General features: G+C 38.2%; 1 protein-coding gene across 4 annotated transcripts in view; it reads right to left on the bottom strand.

The window, feature by feature from the left end:
- Positions 1-1,254: 1,254 nt before the first annotated feature.
- Positions 1,255-20,979, bottom strand: part of ACER3 (alkaline ceramidase 3) — a 161,692-nt gene continuing 141,967 nt past the window's right edge. For 3 of the 4 annotated variants that reach the window (XM_001175032.8, XM_063783253.1, XM_016921661.4), the window contains 4 exons: positions 10,432-10,533; positions 8,767-8,871; positions 5,767-5,812; positions 1,255-5,269 (listed from right to left, as the gene is read on the bottom strand). In XM_001175032.8, coding sequence (XP_001175032.1) covers positions 5,216-5,269; positions 5,767-5,812; positions 8,767-8,871; positions 10,432-10,533 — 307 coding nt within the window. In that variant the 3' untranslated portion in view covers positions 1,255-5,215. The remainder of the gene's footprint in view (positions 5,270-5,766; positions 5,813-8,766; positions 8,872-10,431; positions 10,534-20,979) is intronic. The other variant, XM_063783252.1, reaches the window with a different exon arrangement.

Genomic DNA, 20,979 nt, shown 5'->3' with positions numbered 1-20,979 from the left:
TGACATGTGCCTGTAGTCCCAGCTACTCGGGAGGCTGAGGCAGGAGAATCGCTTGAACCTTGGGAGGCGGAGGTTGCAATGAGTTGAGATCCTGCCACTGCACTCCAGCGTGGGTGACAGAGAGAGACTCTGTCTCAAAAAAAAAATATATATATATATATATATAAAGAATAAAATAAAATAAAATAACCATTCTTACCTTGCAGGCCATACAACGCAGCCTGAATTTGGCCCATGGGTTGTAGTTTACCAACCCCTGATCTAGACCCCTTTGATATTATGACACATTTTTATCATTTTCTTTTAGGCACAGATGATCTCTGAATGAATGCTTATAGGGAACCATATGTATATGCTTAAAGATTTCTCTAATAAATATGGTTGCTGCAACTTTAGAGTTAATTCTGCAAATTCAATTTAAAAGTGATGATTACAGATCTGGCATTGCCAGATGTTTCAGAAGCTTTATGACAATTTTGTGAATATTTAAGTTACCAATGACTAAATTCAGTTCAAGTATCAACACTACATTTTTAAAGCAATGAAGCAGGTCTTGTAAGGGTTGAAAAGGAACTGTATGCAGAGCAGTGACCTGTGGCTGATGCTATACTGACTGATGGCTGCTGAGCTAGAGTAGGGGAATTTTAGGTCACTTGCAGCCTGTAACTGAATTTCTTGATTTGCATTTTAGGGTTTTCTATTTAAAAAAAAATTCTTGTGACCAGTCTTCTACACTAGCTGCCTTTGAAATCAGGTAGTAATTAGCTGAATTTAATGATAAAATGAAGACCTTGAGAAATAATATTTGTTATTTAAAGTACATGAAAATGGGTGGTCAGTACCTGCTTAGCTTTCCTCCAAAATGGCTGAATGTGTATCACAGCAATGGAAATGCTGTAGCTAACAAACGACTTAAGTTCTTGAATGATCTGTCTTCTCCTTAGCTGCTCTGCTGGCCTATCAGAGAAGACTGTGCCTTGGTGAAACTTGTTGTCCCTTACAGTTTCCACTTTTCTTTCAGCAATGTCAAGGTTTCATACTCAAGGCAAAAGTTTATACTCCAAAGTCAGAGTTTTATCTTCAGTTTGAATTTCACGTGTAGAAGTGTCCATATCTGGGTATATGAAGCTGACTGGGCTGATAATTTTGGAGAAATGGTGAAGTCCAGTGGAATGCTCCCAAGGGCCTCAACAACATCAGCAGCTCCCCCATGTAGCAATTACGTAGTTAGATATTTTAACAAGTATTTCCTAATTCTTTTTTTTTTTTTTTTTTTTTTTTGAGACAGGGTCTCACTCTGTTGCCCAGGCTGGCTGGAGTACAACAGTTAAAAGACAGTATTGAAAATTTCCAGTCAGCTGGGTCAAGATGACATGATTCCTTTTTTTTTTTTTTTTTTTCATTTTGCAGCTCCTTCCATAAAGGGGTTTAACTACTTTAAATCAAATTTTACTTTTTTTTTTTTTTTTTTTTTTGAGACAGAGTCTCGCTCTGTTGCCCAGGCTGGAGTGCAGTGGCACAATCTTGGCTCACTGCAAGCTCTGCCTCCCAGGTTCACGCCATTCTCCTGCCTCAGCCTCCCGAGTAGCTGGGACTACAGGCGCCCGCCACCATGCCCGACTAATTTTTTGTATTTTTAGTAGAGACGGGGTTTCACCGTGTTAGCCAGGATGGTCTCGATCTCCTGACCTTGTGATCTGCTCACCTCGGCCTCCCAAAGTGCTGGGATTACAGGCATGAGCCACCGCGCCCGGCCCATTATTTTTAAATAGTTAGAACATAGTGAATAAGCTATAATTGTAGACACTGAAAAACAAGACAAAGTGATCAAACTAATTATAGCACTGACAGGATGCAAAATGGAAGACAGAGGTAGGTCTGCAAACAGCCACACAGGTGGAAATTCCAATTGTAAATGGTTCTCTTTGAAATATTCAGTTTTACATAAATGCTTATCCAGCAGCACGTCATAAACCACAGGGCCAAAACAATTTCTTGTCACGTAAACATGGCGTTGGTAGCTAAAACTCAAATTTAGCAACAAATAATTGTTTTCATAGGACTCATAAGATAACCTTAAATTGTTAGATGCTTTTAGTGCATTGGCTAATTCAGAATTGGCTGGTATTATAACAGAACTTAATTTTTGCAGGCATTTAAAGATTTTCATGCATTATGTACCTGAAGGTTTTGTCTCTTAATTTTCTTTGAACCACACCTCTTCTCCTTATTATAAGAAAAACCCTCTTAGGGTAAGGGAAGCCCAAATTAACTGTCCTGAAATTTTGCATTATATTTAAACCATAATATTTGATTTACTTCTGTCAAACAAAACACTACTATTTGGGTTCTCATTTGTAGATTATTTAAAAACATGTTTTTCCTGTTAATTATCAATGCATTTACTATCACAAGGATTAAAAAGATCACTTCAGGTGGTGGGGATGTTTCATGAAACACCATGGTGGGGAGTAGGTAGTGGGCAGGCAGAGTGACAATCATCAGCTTAACCTCCTTTCACCTAGCTGTTCTTTAGAAAAACAAAAATAAAAGTCAAATTGCTTTCAGTTTTCAAGAGTGAAAATGGAGGCACAAGAAGGATATTCAGATGTGCAAGCAAATTGCTTCTTTTACATCCTTATATTTTCTTTTCTTTTTTTTTTTTTGAGACGGAGTCTCGCTCTGCCACCATGCCTGGCCTCACAAAGTATTTTCTAAAATATAATTTGCTGTAGAGTTCACAGATGAGCACTTTTCACATTAGGTGATATGCAAACAAATCACTATTGGCTCAGCAGGAAACAGACTTTTTGTACACTCTAGTTAACATGAAGTTTTCCAATAAAACAAATGACAGCGGGAGGGGGTAGTGAGGGATTCAACCCTGTAATGTCCACCTAGAATCCAAGTAGGAAAAAAATAAAGCTATTGAAATAATTTAGTAATATCCTATAGGTCACCAGTGATTTCCATAAAATGCTGCACAGATACAAAGTCTTGAGTGTGTTACTTAGTAGCTAAAAAGAGAGCCTTGTGTGAGGCACAGCTGACTTGGAACATTAAAGAGCCTGGCTTCCCTTTCTGCTTTCCATTCTCCCAACAGAAAAAAAGGTCTTCAAAGAATTGGCCAGTCTTACAGGTCACCTTGGGGTGTAGATGACTCTCCACTGTGGTGCTAGGCAATTTTATTGAACAGGTGGCCACTGGTGGTGATGGCTGAACCACTCATTAAACAAATTGCTCTAAATGGCCTCAGTATCAAGGTGTGCTTTCTGTACCCTTAATCTGACTTTAATCCTGCAGAACCTCAGTCTTACCATGTTTAACAGCATTGCCATGTACGATATGCCTTTATCCTACACTGTATATATACTCTTTATGCAGAAGTATATCTAACTGAAAAGTATAAAAATATAATGGTGGAAAACAAATGAATTAAAAAATGTATCACGGCCGATAGCCCAGGTAACTGCAGGTGAAATGTAGCCAGAAGTCAGAATCTTGGGGCAAAATCAAGTATAGTCTTATGGGCTGTGCCTTCAAATGGTTTAGTTTTATACCCTCTTAAGGCAGAATCAAAGTTCTCTTAATGTTTTGGCAAGTGTTTTTCTTCCTGGAGGTTCATAAAAGTAGGCGGAAGAATCAGTCTAATGGCTTGTTGGCATGCTAAGGGAAGGATGTCAAGTTGACATCCTTGGATACTTGGTTAAAAACTAAGGCTAGTAGGTGAAGAAAAACAACAGAATAGTTTTTGGTTTTAAATTTGTACAAAGGCTACTTATTGAATACTGGAAAAAATGACAACAGTGTTTTACCATCTTTGCATAAGAAGAAAATGATTTTCCTTTTGAAACTGTAGCTCAGGATTTAGTCTTGAGTCATGTCATCATGTAAAAACAATCTGGATTTTACAATAATTTATATAAAGCAAAAAAAGTCATAAAAATGCTAAATGATGCAGAGCTACAAATATGATGAAACATGAGCAGAGGGGTCAAATCAGATTTTTACTCCAGGCAGGTGTTAAGTTTGTGAAAAGTGATGCAATTTGTTATACATTCAAATGCAAATTAGAACTAGCTGCCTTACGATGAGATTTCACTGTCATTTTTTTAGCACCCTAATTTTTGTCGGTTCTGTAGGTTTCAAGTAGCAGAAACTTACATCTATTTCCTTCAGAAAATTAAGGAGCAGATATTTTAATATGCTTTATGTAAATAGGATTCTGATAATTTTAGCTTTAGTTAATGCAACACACTTCCCTGGGCACAACCATGACCTCTCTGAGAACTGGAAAATACTGCATAATTTTAAAAATCAGAGTGTAATGACATTCCCTGACAACTTCATGACAACTTCAAATAAGTTATGTGAGGAGGATGAACTATGGGTAGTCTAGACCACTAGTCATATTTGTCTAGCCGTAGAAACAGTGACAACTTAAAGATCTGCAAAGATCAGAGCAGAGCTGGCTGAAGGTGCAGCATTCTATACATGTCCTCATGGGGCTTCAGAAAGGTTATAAGATGACCCACTCATTCTGGTTGGCTGTGGCCATAGACAGACACCATAAATCCTGGGATGTGGTCAAGTACTGAACTGGGGGCAGGTCTGAGCTTGCTTATGATCCTCCGACTAGCCCTGGAACAGATAGTGAAGAACTACACAGAATCCCACAGCTAGCTCTCTCTCTTTCTCTCTCTTTTTTTACCTTTGAGAACCATCCATGAGATTAATACAATATTAATCAAATCTGACACAGCTGAGTGCTGGCTCACAGCTAACTATCTGGATATGGGGTTTTGTTGGCTCTTAGCTGACTGCATTATTTAATCAAATATTAAGAAAGGTATAATTCACATGCAACCCTTGGCAAAAAGAAAAGAAGGTTAATTTCTTATAACCAGCACAAACTGTTAACCTGTTAAGAAAAGCCCAACTGTTTCTGCATTTGAGGCATACACACACATCATCTCTGTTTCTTTATAAACTGGAGCGTGAAAGGAGGAGGGGGACAAATAAGATAAAGCCATGAGCTAAACACCCAGCAGGCCCTACTCCTTATTCTCTGTGTGGGTGGCAGCATTAGTCAGAAAGTCACTCCTCTGCTGTGATGGTCATGACATATTTGAACTTGTAGATCTTTAAGGATTTCCTTATTTATTCTGCCAGGTCTATGGTAGGTGCTTGTTTGTTTTCTTGGTGGAATGATTCATCAATGCTTCCTGAGAGGCTCAAACAGGATCACTGGCCAGATTCCAAAGAGAAACTGTTTGGGGACAAATTAGGACAAAATGAGAAAAGACAAAATTGTTCCATGTTATCCCTGAAAAAGAATGAGAAAGAATCCATGGGGCTATGACTATATGTAGGTTTGCTAGTGATTGTCCTGGTATTAGCAGCCTGAGCACAGTTTATTCCTTCTAGACTTGGACCAGATATCAGAGAGTATTTTTATTGAGTTTATTTAAATTTATTAAGCTTTGACTTTGTCAGGCATGGAGCTGGGCATATAAATTATCTCTGATCTTTAAAACAACTCTGCAATGTAGTTATTAGCAGCTTAATTTTATTGTTGAAGAAACTAAGGCTTAAAGAGATTTGTCCAAGAACATGCAGTAGTAAATGAAAGATTCACAGCCTTTGGTTCCAAAGCCTGTGTTTGCTCCACTACCTCTCCAAACTCCCCTTTCTTCTTCTACCTCCATCCTATACTCCCAGTACCATACCCCCAACACACACACAGGACCTAAGAAGTGGACTTACCTTCACTTTTGGCCTATATCTCAGGTAAAGTGTTCTTGTATACAAACTGAAAGAAAAGTGGGAGGGGGAAAGCTTTTCAGATTCATTTTTAATTCATGCAAACTGGCGTACTGACAAACGTAACCATAGTGCTTCTGCATGTACGAAGCAAAAACAACATGAGTATATGCTTCATTTGTTCAGCAACTGTTTTTTTTGAGCATCTACTCAAAATATTCAGTAAACCATGCTGTAAATGGATGTGCTGTAATCTAGGCTTTGTTGTTCCATTTTATAGAGCACAAGCAGAGTATATTTAGCATAATTCTTTTTTTTTGAGATGGAGTCTTGCTCTGTCACCCAGGCTGGAGTGCAGTGGTGCAATCTCGGCTCACTGCAACCTCCGCCTCCCAGGTTCAAGCAATTCTCCTGCCTCAGCCTCCTGAGTAGCTGGGATTACAGGCGCCTGCCACCACGCCCAGATAATTTTTGTATTTTTAGTAGAGACGGGGTTTCACCATGTTGGTCAGACTGGTCTCGAACCCCAGACCTTGTGATCCACCCCGCCTCGGCCTCCCAAAGTGCTGGGATTACAGGCGTGAGCCACCGTGCCCGGCCACATTTAGCATAATTCTTAAGGGCCATAGGACTTTCAAAATAGAAAATGAGCACTGACTTCAACTTAAGGTCATCAGCTACATTAACTCCAAACAAGAGCGTCACAACCTGTCCTTTGAAGCTTTGAAGCCAGGCATTGACTTCTCTCCTCTAGCTATGAAAATCCTAGATGGTATCTTCTTCCAATAGAAGGCTGTTTCATCTACACTGAAACTCTGTTGTTTAGTGTAACCACTTTCATCAATAATCTCAGCTAGATCTTCTGGATAACTTGCTGCAGCTTCACCTTGCACTTTTATGTTATGGAGATGGCTTCTTTCCTTAAGCCTCATGAACCAACCTCTGCTAGCTTCAAACTTTTCTTCTGCAGCTTCCTCACTTCTGTCAGCCTTCACAGAACTGAAGTGAGTTGGGGCCTTGATCTGGATTAGGCCTTGGCTTAAGGCAATGTTGTGGTTGGTCTGATCTTTTATCCAGACTACTAGAAATTTCTACACATCAGAAATAAGGCTGTGTCACTTTCACTATTCGTGTGTTCTCTGGAGTAGCACTTTTAATTTCCTTCAAGAACTTTCCTTTGCCTTCACAACTTGGCCAACTGTTTGGCACAAGAGGCCTACCTTTTGGCCTATCTCAGCTTTCAACATACGTTCCTCACTAAGCTTAATCATTTCTAGCTTTTGGTTTAAAGTGAGAGATGTGTAACTCTTCCTTTCACTTGAACACTTAGAGGCCACTGTAGGGTTATTAATTGGCCTATTTTTAATTTTGCTTTCTCTTAGGGAATAGGGAGGCTGGAGGAGAAGGAAAGAGACTGGGGAATGGCCAATTGGTGGAGCAGTCAAAACATACATTTATTAAGTTCACCATCTTATATGTGCATGGTTTGTGGTGCCTCAAAACAACTACAATAGTAACATCAAAGATCACTGATCACAGGCCAGGCACCTTGGCTCACAACTGTAATCCCAGCACTTTGGGAGGCTGAGGTGGGATGATCACTTGAGGTCAGGAGTTTGAGACCAGTATGACCAACATGGTGAAAGCCTGTCTCTACTAAAAGCACAAAAATTAGCCAGGCAGGGTGGCGCATTGCCTGTAATCCCGGCTACTTGGGAGGCTGAGGCAGGAGAATCACTTGAACCCAGGAGATGGAGGTTGCAGTGAGCCAAGATAGTGCCACTGCACTCCAGCTTGGGGGAGACTCTGTCTCCCAAAAAAAAAAAAAAAAAAAAAAAAAGATCACTGATCACAGATCACCATAACAGATATAATAATAATAATAAAGTTTGAAATATTGTCAGAATTACAAAAATAAGACACAGAAACATGAAGTGAACACATGCTGCTGGAAAAATGTCACCTATAAACTTGCTTAATGCAGGACTGCCACAAACTTTCTACTTGTAAAAAACACAATACCTGAAAAGTACAAACAAAAGAAAAAGTTATGCATGCTTGTTTATTTTGAAATCAAGAAGTGTGATGTTTCATGTCTGCTCTTTTTCAAGATTGATCTGGCTACCTGTGGCCTTTTGTGGTTCCATATGAATGTTAGAATTATTTTTTCTATTTCTGTAAAAAAATGCCTTTGGAATTCTAAATGAGATTGCATTGGATCTGTGGATGGCTTTGGGTAGTATGAACATTTTAACAGCTTTGTCTTTTAATCCATGAATACAGGATGTCTTTTCATTTGTTTGCGTCTTGCTTAATTTCTTTTATGAATGTTTTGACCTAGTTAGAGGTCTGTTCTATTTCTTCACAACTCACTCTTGGTAGGTTCTGTTTCTAGGATATTGTCCATTTCTTTTAAGTCATCCAATTGGTTGGCATATAATTGTGGGATTCTTCTTATCTCTGTGGCAGCATTGTAATGTCTCTTCTTTTATTTCTGATTTTATGTATTTGAGTCTTCTCTCTCTTTTTTTGTTAGTCTAGCTAAGGTTTGTCAATTCTGGTGATCTTTCAGTACCCCAACTCTTAGTTTCACAGATTTTTAAAAATTTTTCTATTTTGTTTATTTCTGCTCCATGTTATTTCTTTCCTTCTGCCAAATTTGGGCTTAATTTGTTCTTTTCCTTGTTCTTTGAGGTGTAAAGTTTCATTGAGATCTGTCTTCCTTTTAAATGTGACATTAATTTCTGTGAACTTCTCTTAGTACTGCTTTTGCTGCATGTCATAAGTTTTGGTATGTTGTATTTTTGTTTTCACTTGTCTCAAGGTATTTTCTAATTTTTTGACTTCTTCTTTGATCCAGCGGTTGTTCAAGAGTGTACTATTTAATTTTCATGTTTGTGAATTTTCTAGTGTTTAAAAAATATTTACATCCTATTTAAAGAGTAAAGAAAAAAAAAAAAAAACAAACTCTAGTACGAGGCTAAAAAAGTCTCTATTTCCTACCTGAAAAGGATGTGAAGATAGGAACCAAGGCCAGTTAAAATATGCCACCATGCATGAAATTGTGTGGTAATACCTATGATAGGTGGTACCTTCTTTCGAAAGTTCCTGTGTGGAGAGAGGGAGAAAATCACGTTAAATTTTTAAAATATTTAGCAACTAACGCTGATAGTCTTAGAGCATTTTGAAATATCATTCTCAAAACAGCAGTTATTTAATTGCCTTAAGTTTCCTGTAGTCTGCCACATTGTTATCCAAAGTACATTCTGAGGAACAGTATTCAACAATGATAATTTATGGTCAATCTGTGTCATCTAAACCCTCAGCCACTTCTCTCTCTCATATCTTTTTGAAGCAATTCCCAGATACTGTATCATTTTATTTATAAATATTTAGTATGTATTTCTAAAATATGAAAACCTCCCTAAAACATAACCACATTTTCACACCTAAAGATAATAATACTCCCTTAATATCATAAAAGATTTGGTTACTGATTGAAGTTCCAAATTTCTCATACTTTATTTTTTTAAATAGTTGGTTTGTTTGAATCAGAATCCAAAAAAGGCCAACACATTGTATCTGGTTGGATATATCTAAGGCTCTTAATCTATAGGTTCCTCTTCCCTCTTTTTTCCTGCCTCTGCAAATTTTTTTTTTTTTTTTTTTTTTTTTTTCTGAGACGGAGTCTTGCTCTGTCGCCCAGGCTGGAGTACAGTAGCACGATCTCGGCTCACTGCAACCTCCGCCTCCCCAGTTCAAGCGATTCTCCTGCCTCAGCCTCCCAAGTAGCTGGGATTACAGGCACACATCACCAGGACCAGCTAATTTTTGTATTTTTAGTAGAGACAGGGTTTCACCATGTTGGCCAGGCTGGTCTTGAACTCCTGACCTCAAGTGATCTGCCCCCTCGGCCTCCCAGAGTGCTAAGATTACAGGCATGAGTCACCACGCCTGGCTGTGCCTCTGCAATTTATTTGTTGAAGAGACCAGGTCATTCATTCTGTAGATTTCTCACAGTCTGAATTTTGTTGATTGCCTTCCTGTAGTACTGTTCAGTACCCTCCTCTCTTCTCTGTTTATGCAAAATTGTTAGTTCACAGGATTTAGAGTTGGAATGACCCACCTGTTTAACCTGTTCAGCATGCTCATTTCATGGAAAAGAGGGCCAGAAAGACAGTGTCTTAATGACAGACTAGAATCCAGAGACCTAAGTCTAAGATTCAAACTCCTGTCAATATATGATTGCTGACAAGATGGTAAAAGGAACACTTGCTTTTTTAGAAAATAACATTAAGCATAGGAAAGTGTATATTTATATACATATATTTCATATGCTTATTACAAATCAGTCTTCTTTATTCAATGAAACAGATCAGGCATGTTTCAAAGGAATAGTCAACATTTGATTAACTATATAGTTCTTTGATGCCCACACACACAAAACCCAAACCCTACAGAGGTTATGAAATAGTCTCAGGTCCAAAATATTAGGTAATTTAAACAGGTATTCTAATAGTCTAACTTTATTATACTGTATATATCTTTTAAATGTCAACAATAGTAAAAATTCATTTCAGGGCACTACTATTTCTATATGTTTATAAAATTCTCTACTTAATAAAATGCTTCCAAAAATATTTCTGAAGGAATGAAAATATATCTTACCTCAGTGACTCACAAAATATGTTATCTATATTCCAAAATAAAAATCCCAACAAAAATATACCCAGTGATGTATAACCCAGTCCTCTAAGCCATGGATAAACCCTGTGGGGGGGAAAACAGAAAAGCAAAATAAAATTTTCTGAAGTCATGTCATGATCAGAAATTGAAGCCATCACTTTCTTCCTTTTTTATAAGGCCTGGGATCTCACTATGTTGCCCAGGCTGGAGTGCAGTGGCTATTCACAGATGTGATCATTGTACATTCCAGCCTCGAATTCCTGTGCTCAAGGGTATCCTCCCATCTCAGTCTCCCAAATAGCTGGGAAAATAGGCATGTGCTACCATGCCTGGCTAGAAGACATCACTTTCATGAGAAGGAACAGTTTTTGTTTATAGTAAAAGCAGACCTATCAAATTTTCTAATAATTTGCCTACTATATGTAGCCAATAAAAGGTGCTGAGAAATAAGCCACCAGACTTTAATAAATGTATTGGGAAAGTACCTGATAACTTTTTTGGTCCCATGGAAAAGGCAGGGTGATAGTGGATTAGCTATCAATGTAGGTTGAGTCATATGCTCCATGTAAGGCAATGTAGTTACACATACACACACACACATTCATTCATTAAATCACTTAATACATATGGAGTACTTACTGTGTACCAGGCATTGTTGTAAGCATTTGGGAAGGTAGTGGTCAATAGGTAAAGTTTTTGTTCTCAAAGAATTTACAGTATAGTTGGGGGAGGTAAACAATTAAATACATAATTATAATTGCTTTGAAGAAAAATAAGGCCTGATAAGGAGAGAGTGATATGGAGGTATTGTGGATGGGTGTGCATGCACACACATACCACACACAAAATGTTAAAAAAATCCCTGTGGGGCAGGTATTATTATTTTTACTTCACTGATGAGAAAATTGAAGCTTGGTGAGGTACTGAAAATAGTATCAGCTTACCTATGTTATAGCTTCAATGAGGTATAACTGACTTACATTTAAACTATTAAATATATTTAAAGTGTCTATCTGATCAGTACATCTGTACATACCCATGAAACCACCACTACAATCAAGATATCCACCACCTCCAAAAGCTCAATTTGCATTTTTTAGAATGCTATATAAATGGAATCATACCATATATACTCCTGATTGTATAGCTTCTTTCATTTGACATAATTCTTTGAGATTCATCTATGTTACTATGTTATCAATACTTCATTTCCCTTTATTGTTGAGTAGGTACTCCATTGTATGGTCACAGCACAATTTGTTTCTCTGTCCAAATGCGGGTTTCCAGTTTTTGACTGTTACAAATAAAGCAGCTATGAACATTCACAAATAACACTTTATATAGACATATATTTTAATTTTTCTTGGGTAAATAGCTAGGAGAAGAATGGCTGTATTGTATGGCAGGTGAATATTTAATTTTTCAAGATACTGCTACACTGTTTTCCTAAGTGACTGTACCATTTTACATTCCCACCAGGCATGTATAAGTGTTCCAGATGTTCCACATCTTCATCAGCACTTGGTTTGAAGTCAGTCTTTTTCATTTTAGCTGTTTTAGTAGGTATGTAGTGGTATCTCATTGTGGCTTTAATTTGCATTTCCCTAATGACTAATGTTTTTGAGCATCTTTCACGTAGTTATTTACTACCCATACATCTTCTTTGATACATTATTGTTTGCCTTCTTATTATTCAGTTTTAAGAATTCTTTCTATATTTTACATGTAGGTACTTTGTTGGATATATATTTTGCAAGTAGTTTCTCCAAGTCTGTGGCTTGCCTTTTATTTTCTGAATACTATATTTTGAAGAACAAAGTTTGAAATTTTGATGAAGTTCAGTTTGTCAATTTTTTTCTATAGTTTGTGCTTTTTATTAATAAATCTTTGCCGAACCAAAAATATCTCCTATATTTTCTTTTAGAAGTTCTATAATCTTAGTTTTTACATTTTGAGATATAATTTACATTTGGAAATAGAACTCACTTCTATTAAATTTTTATATTGGTGTGAGGTTGAAATTCATTTTTTTTGGTCCTAAGAATATTCATTTGTTCCAGCACAATTTGTTGAAAAGATTATCTTTCTCCACTGAATTACCTTGACATATTTGTTGAAAATCAGGTCAGTATGGGTGTGTGGGTCTATTTTTGGATGTTCTATTGATTTATATTTCATTATTACCACCAATACAACATTGTCTTAGTAGCAGCATAGAGTAAGTCAAGTCATGCAAGCCCTCTAACTTTGTTCCTTTTCAAAAACTGTTTTGGCTATTCGCAATCTTTTGCATGCCCATGTTAATGTCAGAATCAGTTTCTCCATTTTTACCAAAAAGCCTGCAGAACCTACAAATCAGGATTGGAGAACTGGCATCTTAACAATATTGAAGTTTCTAATCCATTAAATGGTGTATCTGTCTATTTGTCTAGCTCTTCAATTTCTCTCAACAAAAAAACTGTACAGTGTAGTTTTCAATGTACAGATCTTGCATATTTTGTTAAATTTAATCCTTAAACATTTAATGTATTTTAATGTTATTGTAAATTATACTTTACAAAATCTTACTAATAGTTCACTGCTAGAACAGAGAAATATGATTTTGAATATGGACTAGAATCTTGTGACTCTGCTAAATTTCACTTATTGCTTCTAACAGCTTTTTTTTTTTTTGAGATGGAGTCTTGCTCTGTTGCCAGGCTGGAGTACAGTGGCTCAATCTTGGTTCACTGCAACCTCTGCCTCCCAGGTTCAAGTGATTCTCCTGCCTCAGCCTCCCAAGTAGCTGGGACTACAGGCGTGCGCCACCATGCCTAGCTAATTTTTGTATTTTTAGTAGAGATGGGGTTTCACTGTGTTGGCCAGGATGGTCTCGATCTCTTGACCTCGTGATCCGCCCACCTCGGCCTGCCAAAGTGCTGGGATTTCATGCATGAGCCACCGCGCCTGGCCCTCTAATGGCTTTTTTTGTACATGTCCTGTGATATTTTCTATACATGATCATGTCATTTGCAAGTAAAATGTTGGGTAGGATTTCCACCAGTATAATGTTGAATAGAAGTAATTATATATTCTAGTTTTATTCTTGATTTTTAAAGGGATTAAAAAAATACATGTCATGACTAGGTGTTTTATATGCTATAGAATTGATAGGTTAAGAAAGTTCCCTTCTATTACTAGTTTGTAAAGGGTTTTGTTTTGTTTTAGAACATAAATAGGTATTGAATTTTACAGAATGCTTTAGTCTAAATCTTGATATCATGTAATTTTTCTCCTTTTAATATTTAATTTTAATTTTCTAAAGACTGGTCTGCCTCTGTTCTTTATTTTTTAAATATGGTGAATGGCAATAATAAATTTTTCAATTTTTTTTTTTACTTAACTGTAAGTATTGGCATATAAGTGAACGTAAAAGGTGATTAGTTTAAAAATGATCAGGAAAGCACAAACCTGGCAATGTATGGAAAAGGCATTATTACCACTGTTTGATGAGGGTTCTCAAGAGAAGATGAGCTTAAAAGAGTCACAGTCTGGCTTCAGCTTTTCAGAGTTTATCATAGCCCCCATTTGAGGAAGTCAAGAATGAGTCCCAAGAAACACAGGCCTCAACACAGTGAAGGCTTCTGGCAGTGTGGGCCAGGTACCGAAATATGACAGGAATATGATCAGTGGGGGTAGGGTGCTATCTGTTTTCTGCTTCTAAACTTACTTACCATGGCCAATCTTCAGCTCTCAGGGGCAGTTCAAAGCAAAACTCTTCTGTGGGGTAAAATGAATGTCTTTGGTTATCCAGGTAGCAGGGTGGGAAGGGGAGAGCAAGAACATCAGCACATGGTCCATGCAAGGCTAAGGGGACTTACTACTCATATAGTATCAGGTGCAAGAGTGTAGAATACAGAAGGCACTCAACATATGTCTCTCTGTATCTCTCTCTATCACACTGCTTTATTCTGGACTGCCTGCCTGTCTAGCATACAGCTGTCATCTGAGAAATCCCTTTCCATCACCTGCACCTTAGGAACTGCCTTCACCTCTCTCTTTCATTGGATCTCCTGTCTTGTATCCCACGCACTCGTCCTTTTTGTAGTACTCTCATTTTGGTGAAGCACGTCTTTCAGTAGGTTCTTGAGCAATATTTAATGGGATGTAAGTTTTTTTGAGATCTTGGAATGTATGAAAACATATTTTTCTCTGTATTTTACTGATAGTTTGGCTGCCTGTAGAATTCTAGCTTAGAAATAATTTTCCTTTAGAAATTTGAAGGCATTGGTCTTCTAGTTTCAATGTTGCTTTGGCAAGCCCAAAGCCATTCTGATTCCTGATCATTTGTATATATTCCTGCCTCTCAACTTATATACTTCTGGAATCCTTCCTTGTTCTAGAACTCTGAAACTGGCATAGGTCTAGAACAAGGATGGAGCACATCTCCATCCATTGTGCTGGGTATCCAGTGGACTTTTTCAGTCTAATAACTCATGCCCATCAATTATATAATGTTTTCTTGAATTATTTTGGTAATTGCCTCTCTTCCATTTTCTCTATTCTCTGCCTCTGTCTCCTTTTTGATGTTGGTTCCCTTCTATTCTGGCTCAACATTATCTATTCAGTAATATTTCTATTGAGTCTATTCTATCTGCCATGTCTTTTTTTTTTTTTGTCCTATACTCAGAGTGGCTTCTTTAACTGTATCTTTTAAACACTTCAATTCAGCTTTTCATTTTATAATTTTTTAAAAAATTAGACAGAAAGTCTTGCTTTGTTGCCCAGGCTAGAGTGCAGTGGTGCGATCATAGCTCACTGTAACCTCAAGCTCCAGGGCTCAAGTAATCCTCCCACCTCAGCCTCTCGAGTAGTTAGGACTACAAGAGCATGTCACCATGCCAAACTAGTTATTATTATTATTATTATTATTATTATTATTTCTGGTAGAGACAGGGTCTCACAAGAATACATTTCTTTACAAATTCTTAGGGGAGTCATTTTTCCTACCTAAAACTGAGGCTGAAAGACAAGTTGCCTTGTCAGTTCTTTCTATTGGAGAGCAAATTTTTTCTAGCCCAGCCCTTCACTGACAATATACCTCTTTAATGGTCCTGGCTTTATTTGTATATGTGTGTGTATGGTGATGAGGAAATAGTTCCAATTGCCAGTCTGAAACATACCAAAAACTTTGCCTTCTGTTTTGTGGCTTCAAACCTAAGGCTCTGGTTTCATGGTATCTTCAAATGCCTTGAAGTTTACCACAATCTCTCTCTCTCTCTCTCTTTCTTTTTGTTGAGACAGGGTCTCACTCTGTTGCCCAGGCTGGAGTGCAGTGGTGTGATAATGACTCACTGCAGCCTTGGCTCCCTGGGCTCAATCAATCCTCCTGCCTCAGCCTGCTGAGTAGCTGGGACTAAAGGTATGTGCCACCACACCTACCTAATTTATTAATTTTTTTTGTAGAAGTGGGTTCTTACTTCTTTGCCAGGTTGGTCTTGAATGCCTGGGCTCAAGCAGTCCTCCCACTGTAGTCTCCCAAAGTATTAGGATTACATGTGTGAGCCACTGTGCCTGGCCAGTTGACCATGATCTAAGTACTCATTTGTCACTGTAGTTTGCAGCTCCTTCTTTGGATTCGATGCCCCCTCCAGATCTCATGTTGAGATGTAATCCCCAGTGTTCTAAGTGGGGCCTGGTGGGAGGTGTTTGAGTCATGGGGGCACTCTCATGGCTTGGTTCTGTCCTTGCGGTAGTGAGTGAGTTCTCAAGAGATATGGTTGGTTAAAGTGTACGGCACCTCCCCTACTCTCTCTTGCTTCTGCTTTTGCCATGTGGCGTGTCTGCTCCCCTTTGCCTTCCGCCATGATTGTAAGCTTCCTGAGGCCTCCCCAGAAGCTAAGCAGATGCCACACCATGCTTTCTGTAAAGCCTAAAAAACTGTCAGCCAATTAAACTTCTTTTCTTTATAAGTTACCTAGTCTCCAGTATTTCTTTATAGCAGTGCAATAATGGCCTAATACAGATACTTTGGATTGCTATTATTTGGAGACAGGGTCTTGCTCTGTTGTTCAGGCTGGAGTGCAGTGGTACAATCATGGCTCAATGCAGCCTCAGTGTCCTGGGATCAAGTGATTCTCCCATCTCAGCCTCCCAAGTAGCTAGGACTATAGGCATGCATCACCACACCTGGCTAATTTTTAAATTTCTTTTTGTATAGACTAGGTCTCCCTATTATTGCCCAGCCTGGTCTCAAACTCCTGGGCTCAAGTAATCCTCCTGCCTTGGCCTCCCTAAGTGCTGGAATTATAGGGATGAGTCACCATGCCCAGCCTGGAATTTTATGTTCTTTTGAACTCATCTGGGCATTTAAAGGATGTTTGTTATATTATATTTAGAATTTCTAGGTGTTTTGTTACAGGAGGAATTTTCAGATGTTTCATCAGACAAAAGTAACAAAAGTTTTAAGAGTTTCAATTTGATTTTAAAAACATTTATGGGTAAGCACTATCCTGGGATCCAGGGATTACCAAGATAACTAAGACTTTAAGAAGCTCACAGTCTAGTTGAGCAGACAGATAAGGAAATAATGACCAGTGCTAAATGAAATGATCAACAAATGGACATATAGGAAAGAAGTTGTGGCAAGACAGATGGAAGAAAGTTGCTTTTATTTCATAGGATTGCCACTGTTAAGTGCTTTTTAAAGGTCTGTCATTTGTGTTTCTAAAAGTATTGGTACCCTGTCTATCAGACTTGATTTAAGTCAAGGACTGTATTTTATGCTTCTTTATATTTACCTAAGGGGCCTAAATTAAAAACAGAATAAACTGGGACTTGGGCTTCTGGGAAGATGAAGTGGATATACTTTTTCATATTCGTTCCACTAAGTAAAACTAAAACTGCTGGGCATTATATATAAGACAAACATAAGAAGACCCTGAAAGGTGTTGAGAAGAAGCAGACTAACTAGGGATTTTGGGACCTGAGAAATGATACAGTGGTGAGTTCCATGTCTTTTCTTTTTAAAAAATTAATATTATTTTAAATTGATAAATCATAATTATATACATTTATGGAGAACAATGTGATGTTTTGACATATGTATACAATGTGGAATGATTAAATCAAGCTAATTAACATACCCATCACTTATTTTTTTGTGGTGAGAAATTTGAAATTTGCTATCTTAGCTATTTTGAAATATATAATACATTATAGTCACCCTGCCATGCAATAGATTTCCCACTCATGCAACAAAGGCTGAATGGGGAGCCTAGACTTCCATCCTCATCAGGGTATTAGAAGGTGCTTCAACCCCATGCCAGGTTAAGAAGGCCAAGTAGTGAGGGCTTGGGACTCTCATCCCCACCCACAGTAATTAGTTCCTTATTCCCTTAGAGACCATGTGAGGAGCTTGGATATCTATCTTCCCGTGGCAATGATGAGACACTGTTTTCCCTCCCCAGTGGGGTAGTGTCAGAGACCTACTGCAGAGTCAGAATTTTCACCACTGGCCAGAGATACCATGGCCACACCACTTGGGTGTCAGTGGAAACCAGATGGTAAGAAATAATAAAGCAATCCTTCCCCTCTCAGACAAAGCAGTGGCCTAGTAGGGAGAGGGAGCTCCCAACTCAGCCCAGCAGTTAATCAAGAGCCTCTTCTCCCCCTGGCTTGCCAACAGAGGCCAAAGAGGAACCTAGACTTCTACGAGTACCTGGCAGTAATGAGGTGGTGCTCAGGGACCTGTGGGACTATAACAAAAGATCTAAGTGTCTTGTTATTGGTGTCCCCCAGAAGGAGAGGAGGAAGAGAGCAGGGCTGAAAAGTACTTCATAAAATAATGGCAAAAAACTTCTAAATTTGTTAAAAAAATAAAAATAAAAACAAAAAACTCAACAATTCCCTAACTAAAAACAACAAACACACAGATTCAAGAAGCTGAGCCAACCTCAAAACATGTGATTTTTTTTAAGTTTTTTTTTTTTTTCCAAGAGACAGGGTCTTGCTCTGTTGCCCAGCCTGGAGTGCAGTGGCACAATCCTAGCTCACTGCAGCCTCGAACTCCTGGGTTCAAACAATCCTCCTGCCTCAATCTCCCAAGCAGCTGGGACTACCGGTATATATCACAATGCCTGGATAATTTTTATATTTATTTTTTACAGATGGGGTATCTCTATGATACCCAGTCTGGTCTTGAACTCCTGGCCTCAAGTGATCCTCCCACCTCAACCTCCCACGTATCTGGGATTACAGGCATGAGCCCTGCTCAAACATGTTAGACCCAAAGAAATTCACATTAAGACAAACTATAGCCAAACTTCTGAAAACTAAAGACATAGGAAAATCTTGAAGTAGTGAGAGACAAACAACATCTTACCTATGGGGGAAAACAATTCAAATGATAAAGGATTTTTCATTAAAAAAAAATGTGAAGGGCAGAGGAAGTGGCATGACATTTTTCAAATTCTGAAAAAAAATAATTGTCAACCTAGAATTTTATATATAGTAAATATATCCTTTAGGAACAAAATAAATATCAAGACATTCTTAGGTGAAGGAAACCTAAGAGACTACATTTCCAGGAGACCTACCCTAAAAAGTGGCTAAAGGAAGTTCTCTAAACAGAAAGGAAATGATGAAAAAAGGGATCATGGAACATCAGGAAGGAAGAAAGAGCAATGGAAATGAGTATAAATGTGGGAGGACACAACACGTTTTCCTTCTCGAGTTTTCTAAGCTATGTATTATGATTAAGACAAAAATCATAACACTGTCTGATATGGTTCTAAATGCATGGAGACAAAATATTAAAGACAGCCGGGCGCGGTGGCTCACGCCTGTAATCCCAGCACTTTGGGAGGCTGAGGTGGGTGGATCACCTGAGGTCAGGAGTTTGAGACCCGCCTGGCCAACATGGTGAAATCTTGTCTCTACTAAAAATATGAAAATTAGCCAGGCATGGAGGCAGCGCCTGTAATCCCAGCTACTTGGGAGGCTGAGGCAGAAGAATTGCTTGAACCCGAGAGGCAGAGGTTGCAGTGAGCCAAGATCGCGCCACTGCACTCCAGCCTGGGCAACAAGAGTGAAACTCTGGCTCAAAAAAAAAATATATATATATATATATATAATATACATATATATTATATACCAATTATATTTTAAATGGGTCAGGGTAAAGGCATTCTTATGAGTTGAATTTTTCACCTCTAAAAAAGATATGTTGAAGTCATAACTCTAGTACCTCAGAATGTTACCTAATTTGGAAATAAAGTCCTTGCAGATATAATTATTTAAGATGGGTTTATATTAGAGTAGGGTGGGCCCTACTCCAATATGACTGGTGTCCTTATAAGAAGATAGCTATGTGAAGACACAGAGACATGGGGAGAATGCCATGTGACAAAGGCAAAGACTGGACTGATGCAGCTATAAGTCAAGGAATACCAAAGCTTGCCACCAAACTACTAGAAGCTAGGAAGAGAGGTAAGAAAGAATTTCCCAACTGGTCTCAGAGGGAGCATGGCCCTGAGACATTTTCATCTGGGACTTCTAGCCTCTAGAACTGTGATACAATAAATTTTAGTTATTTAAAGCCACGTAGCTTGTGGACTTTGTCATGGTGGCCCTAGGAATCGAATACAGACACATGAAAGGGAGGTAAGTTTTCTGTAGTTTACTGGAACTGGTAAAATGCTGATTAACATTAGACTCTGATAGGGTATGCATATATAAAGTAATACTGAGAGCAGCCACTAAAAAAGCAATACAAAGAGAAACATAAGCACTATAGACACACTAACGGCCAGCGGATCACAAGGTCAGGAGATCGAGACCATCCTGGCTAACACGGTGAAACCCGTCTCTACTAAAAATACAAAAAATTAGCCGGGTGCGGTGGCAGGCACTGTAGTCCCAGCTACTCAGGAGGCTGAGGCAGGAGAATGGTGTGAACCCGGGAGGCGGAGTTTGCAGTGAGCTGAGATCGCGCCACTGCTCTCCAGCCTGGACGATAGAGTGAGACTCCGTCTCAAAAAAAAAAAAAAAAAAAGAAAAAGTTTAAGTAACTCACAGGCAGGAAAAAGCATATAAAAGCAAAAAACCAGAGAGAACAAATAGAAAACAAAAAATAAAATGGCAGTTAAGTTCTAATATATTAATAATTATATTAATATAAATGATCTAAATACACCAATTAAAAGAAATTGGAAGAGTGGATTAAAAACATGACTCAAACTGATTCAACTATATAATGTCTAAAGGAAATGCATTTCAAATATAACAGTATGATCAGGTTGAAACTAAAAGGATGAAAAAAGATATGCCACACAAACATTAATCAAAAGAATGCTATGCTAATATGGATATATTAATCAGATAAATTAGACTTCAGAGCAAAGAAGATTACCAGAGTCAGAGAGGAACATTACATAATGACAAAAAGGCCAATCTGCCAAGAAGATACAGCAGTTCTAAATGTCTGTGCATCAAAATAGACCCGCAAAATGTGAGGAGCAAAAACTGATAGAATGAAGGAGAAATAGTCAA

This window comes from Pan troglodytes, chromosome 9 (assembly GCF_028858775.2).
Source record: "Pan troglodytes isolate AG18354 chromosome 9, NHGRI_mPanTro3-v2.0_pri, whole genome shotgun sequence".
Taxonomy (NCBI): Eukaryota; Metazoa; Chordata; class Mammalia; order Primates; family Hominidae; genus Pan; species Pan troglodytes.
This window is presented reverse-complemented; position numbering and strand designations above follow the sequence as displayed.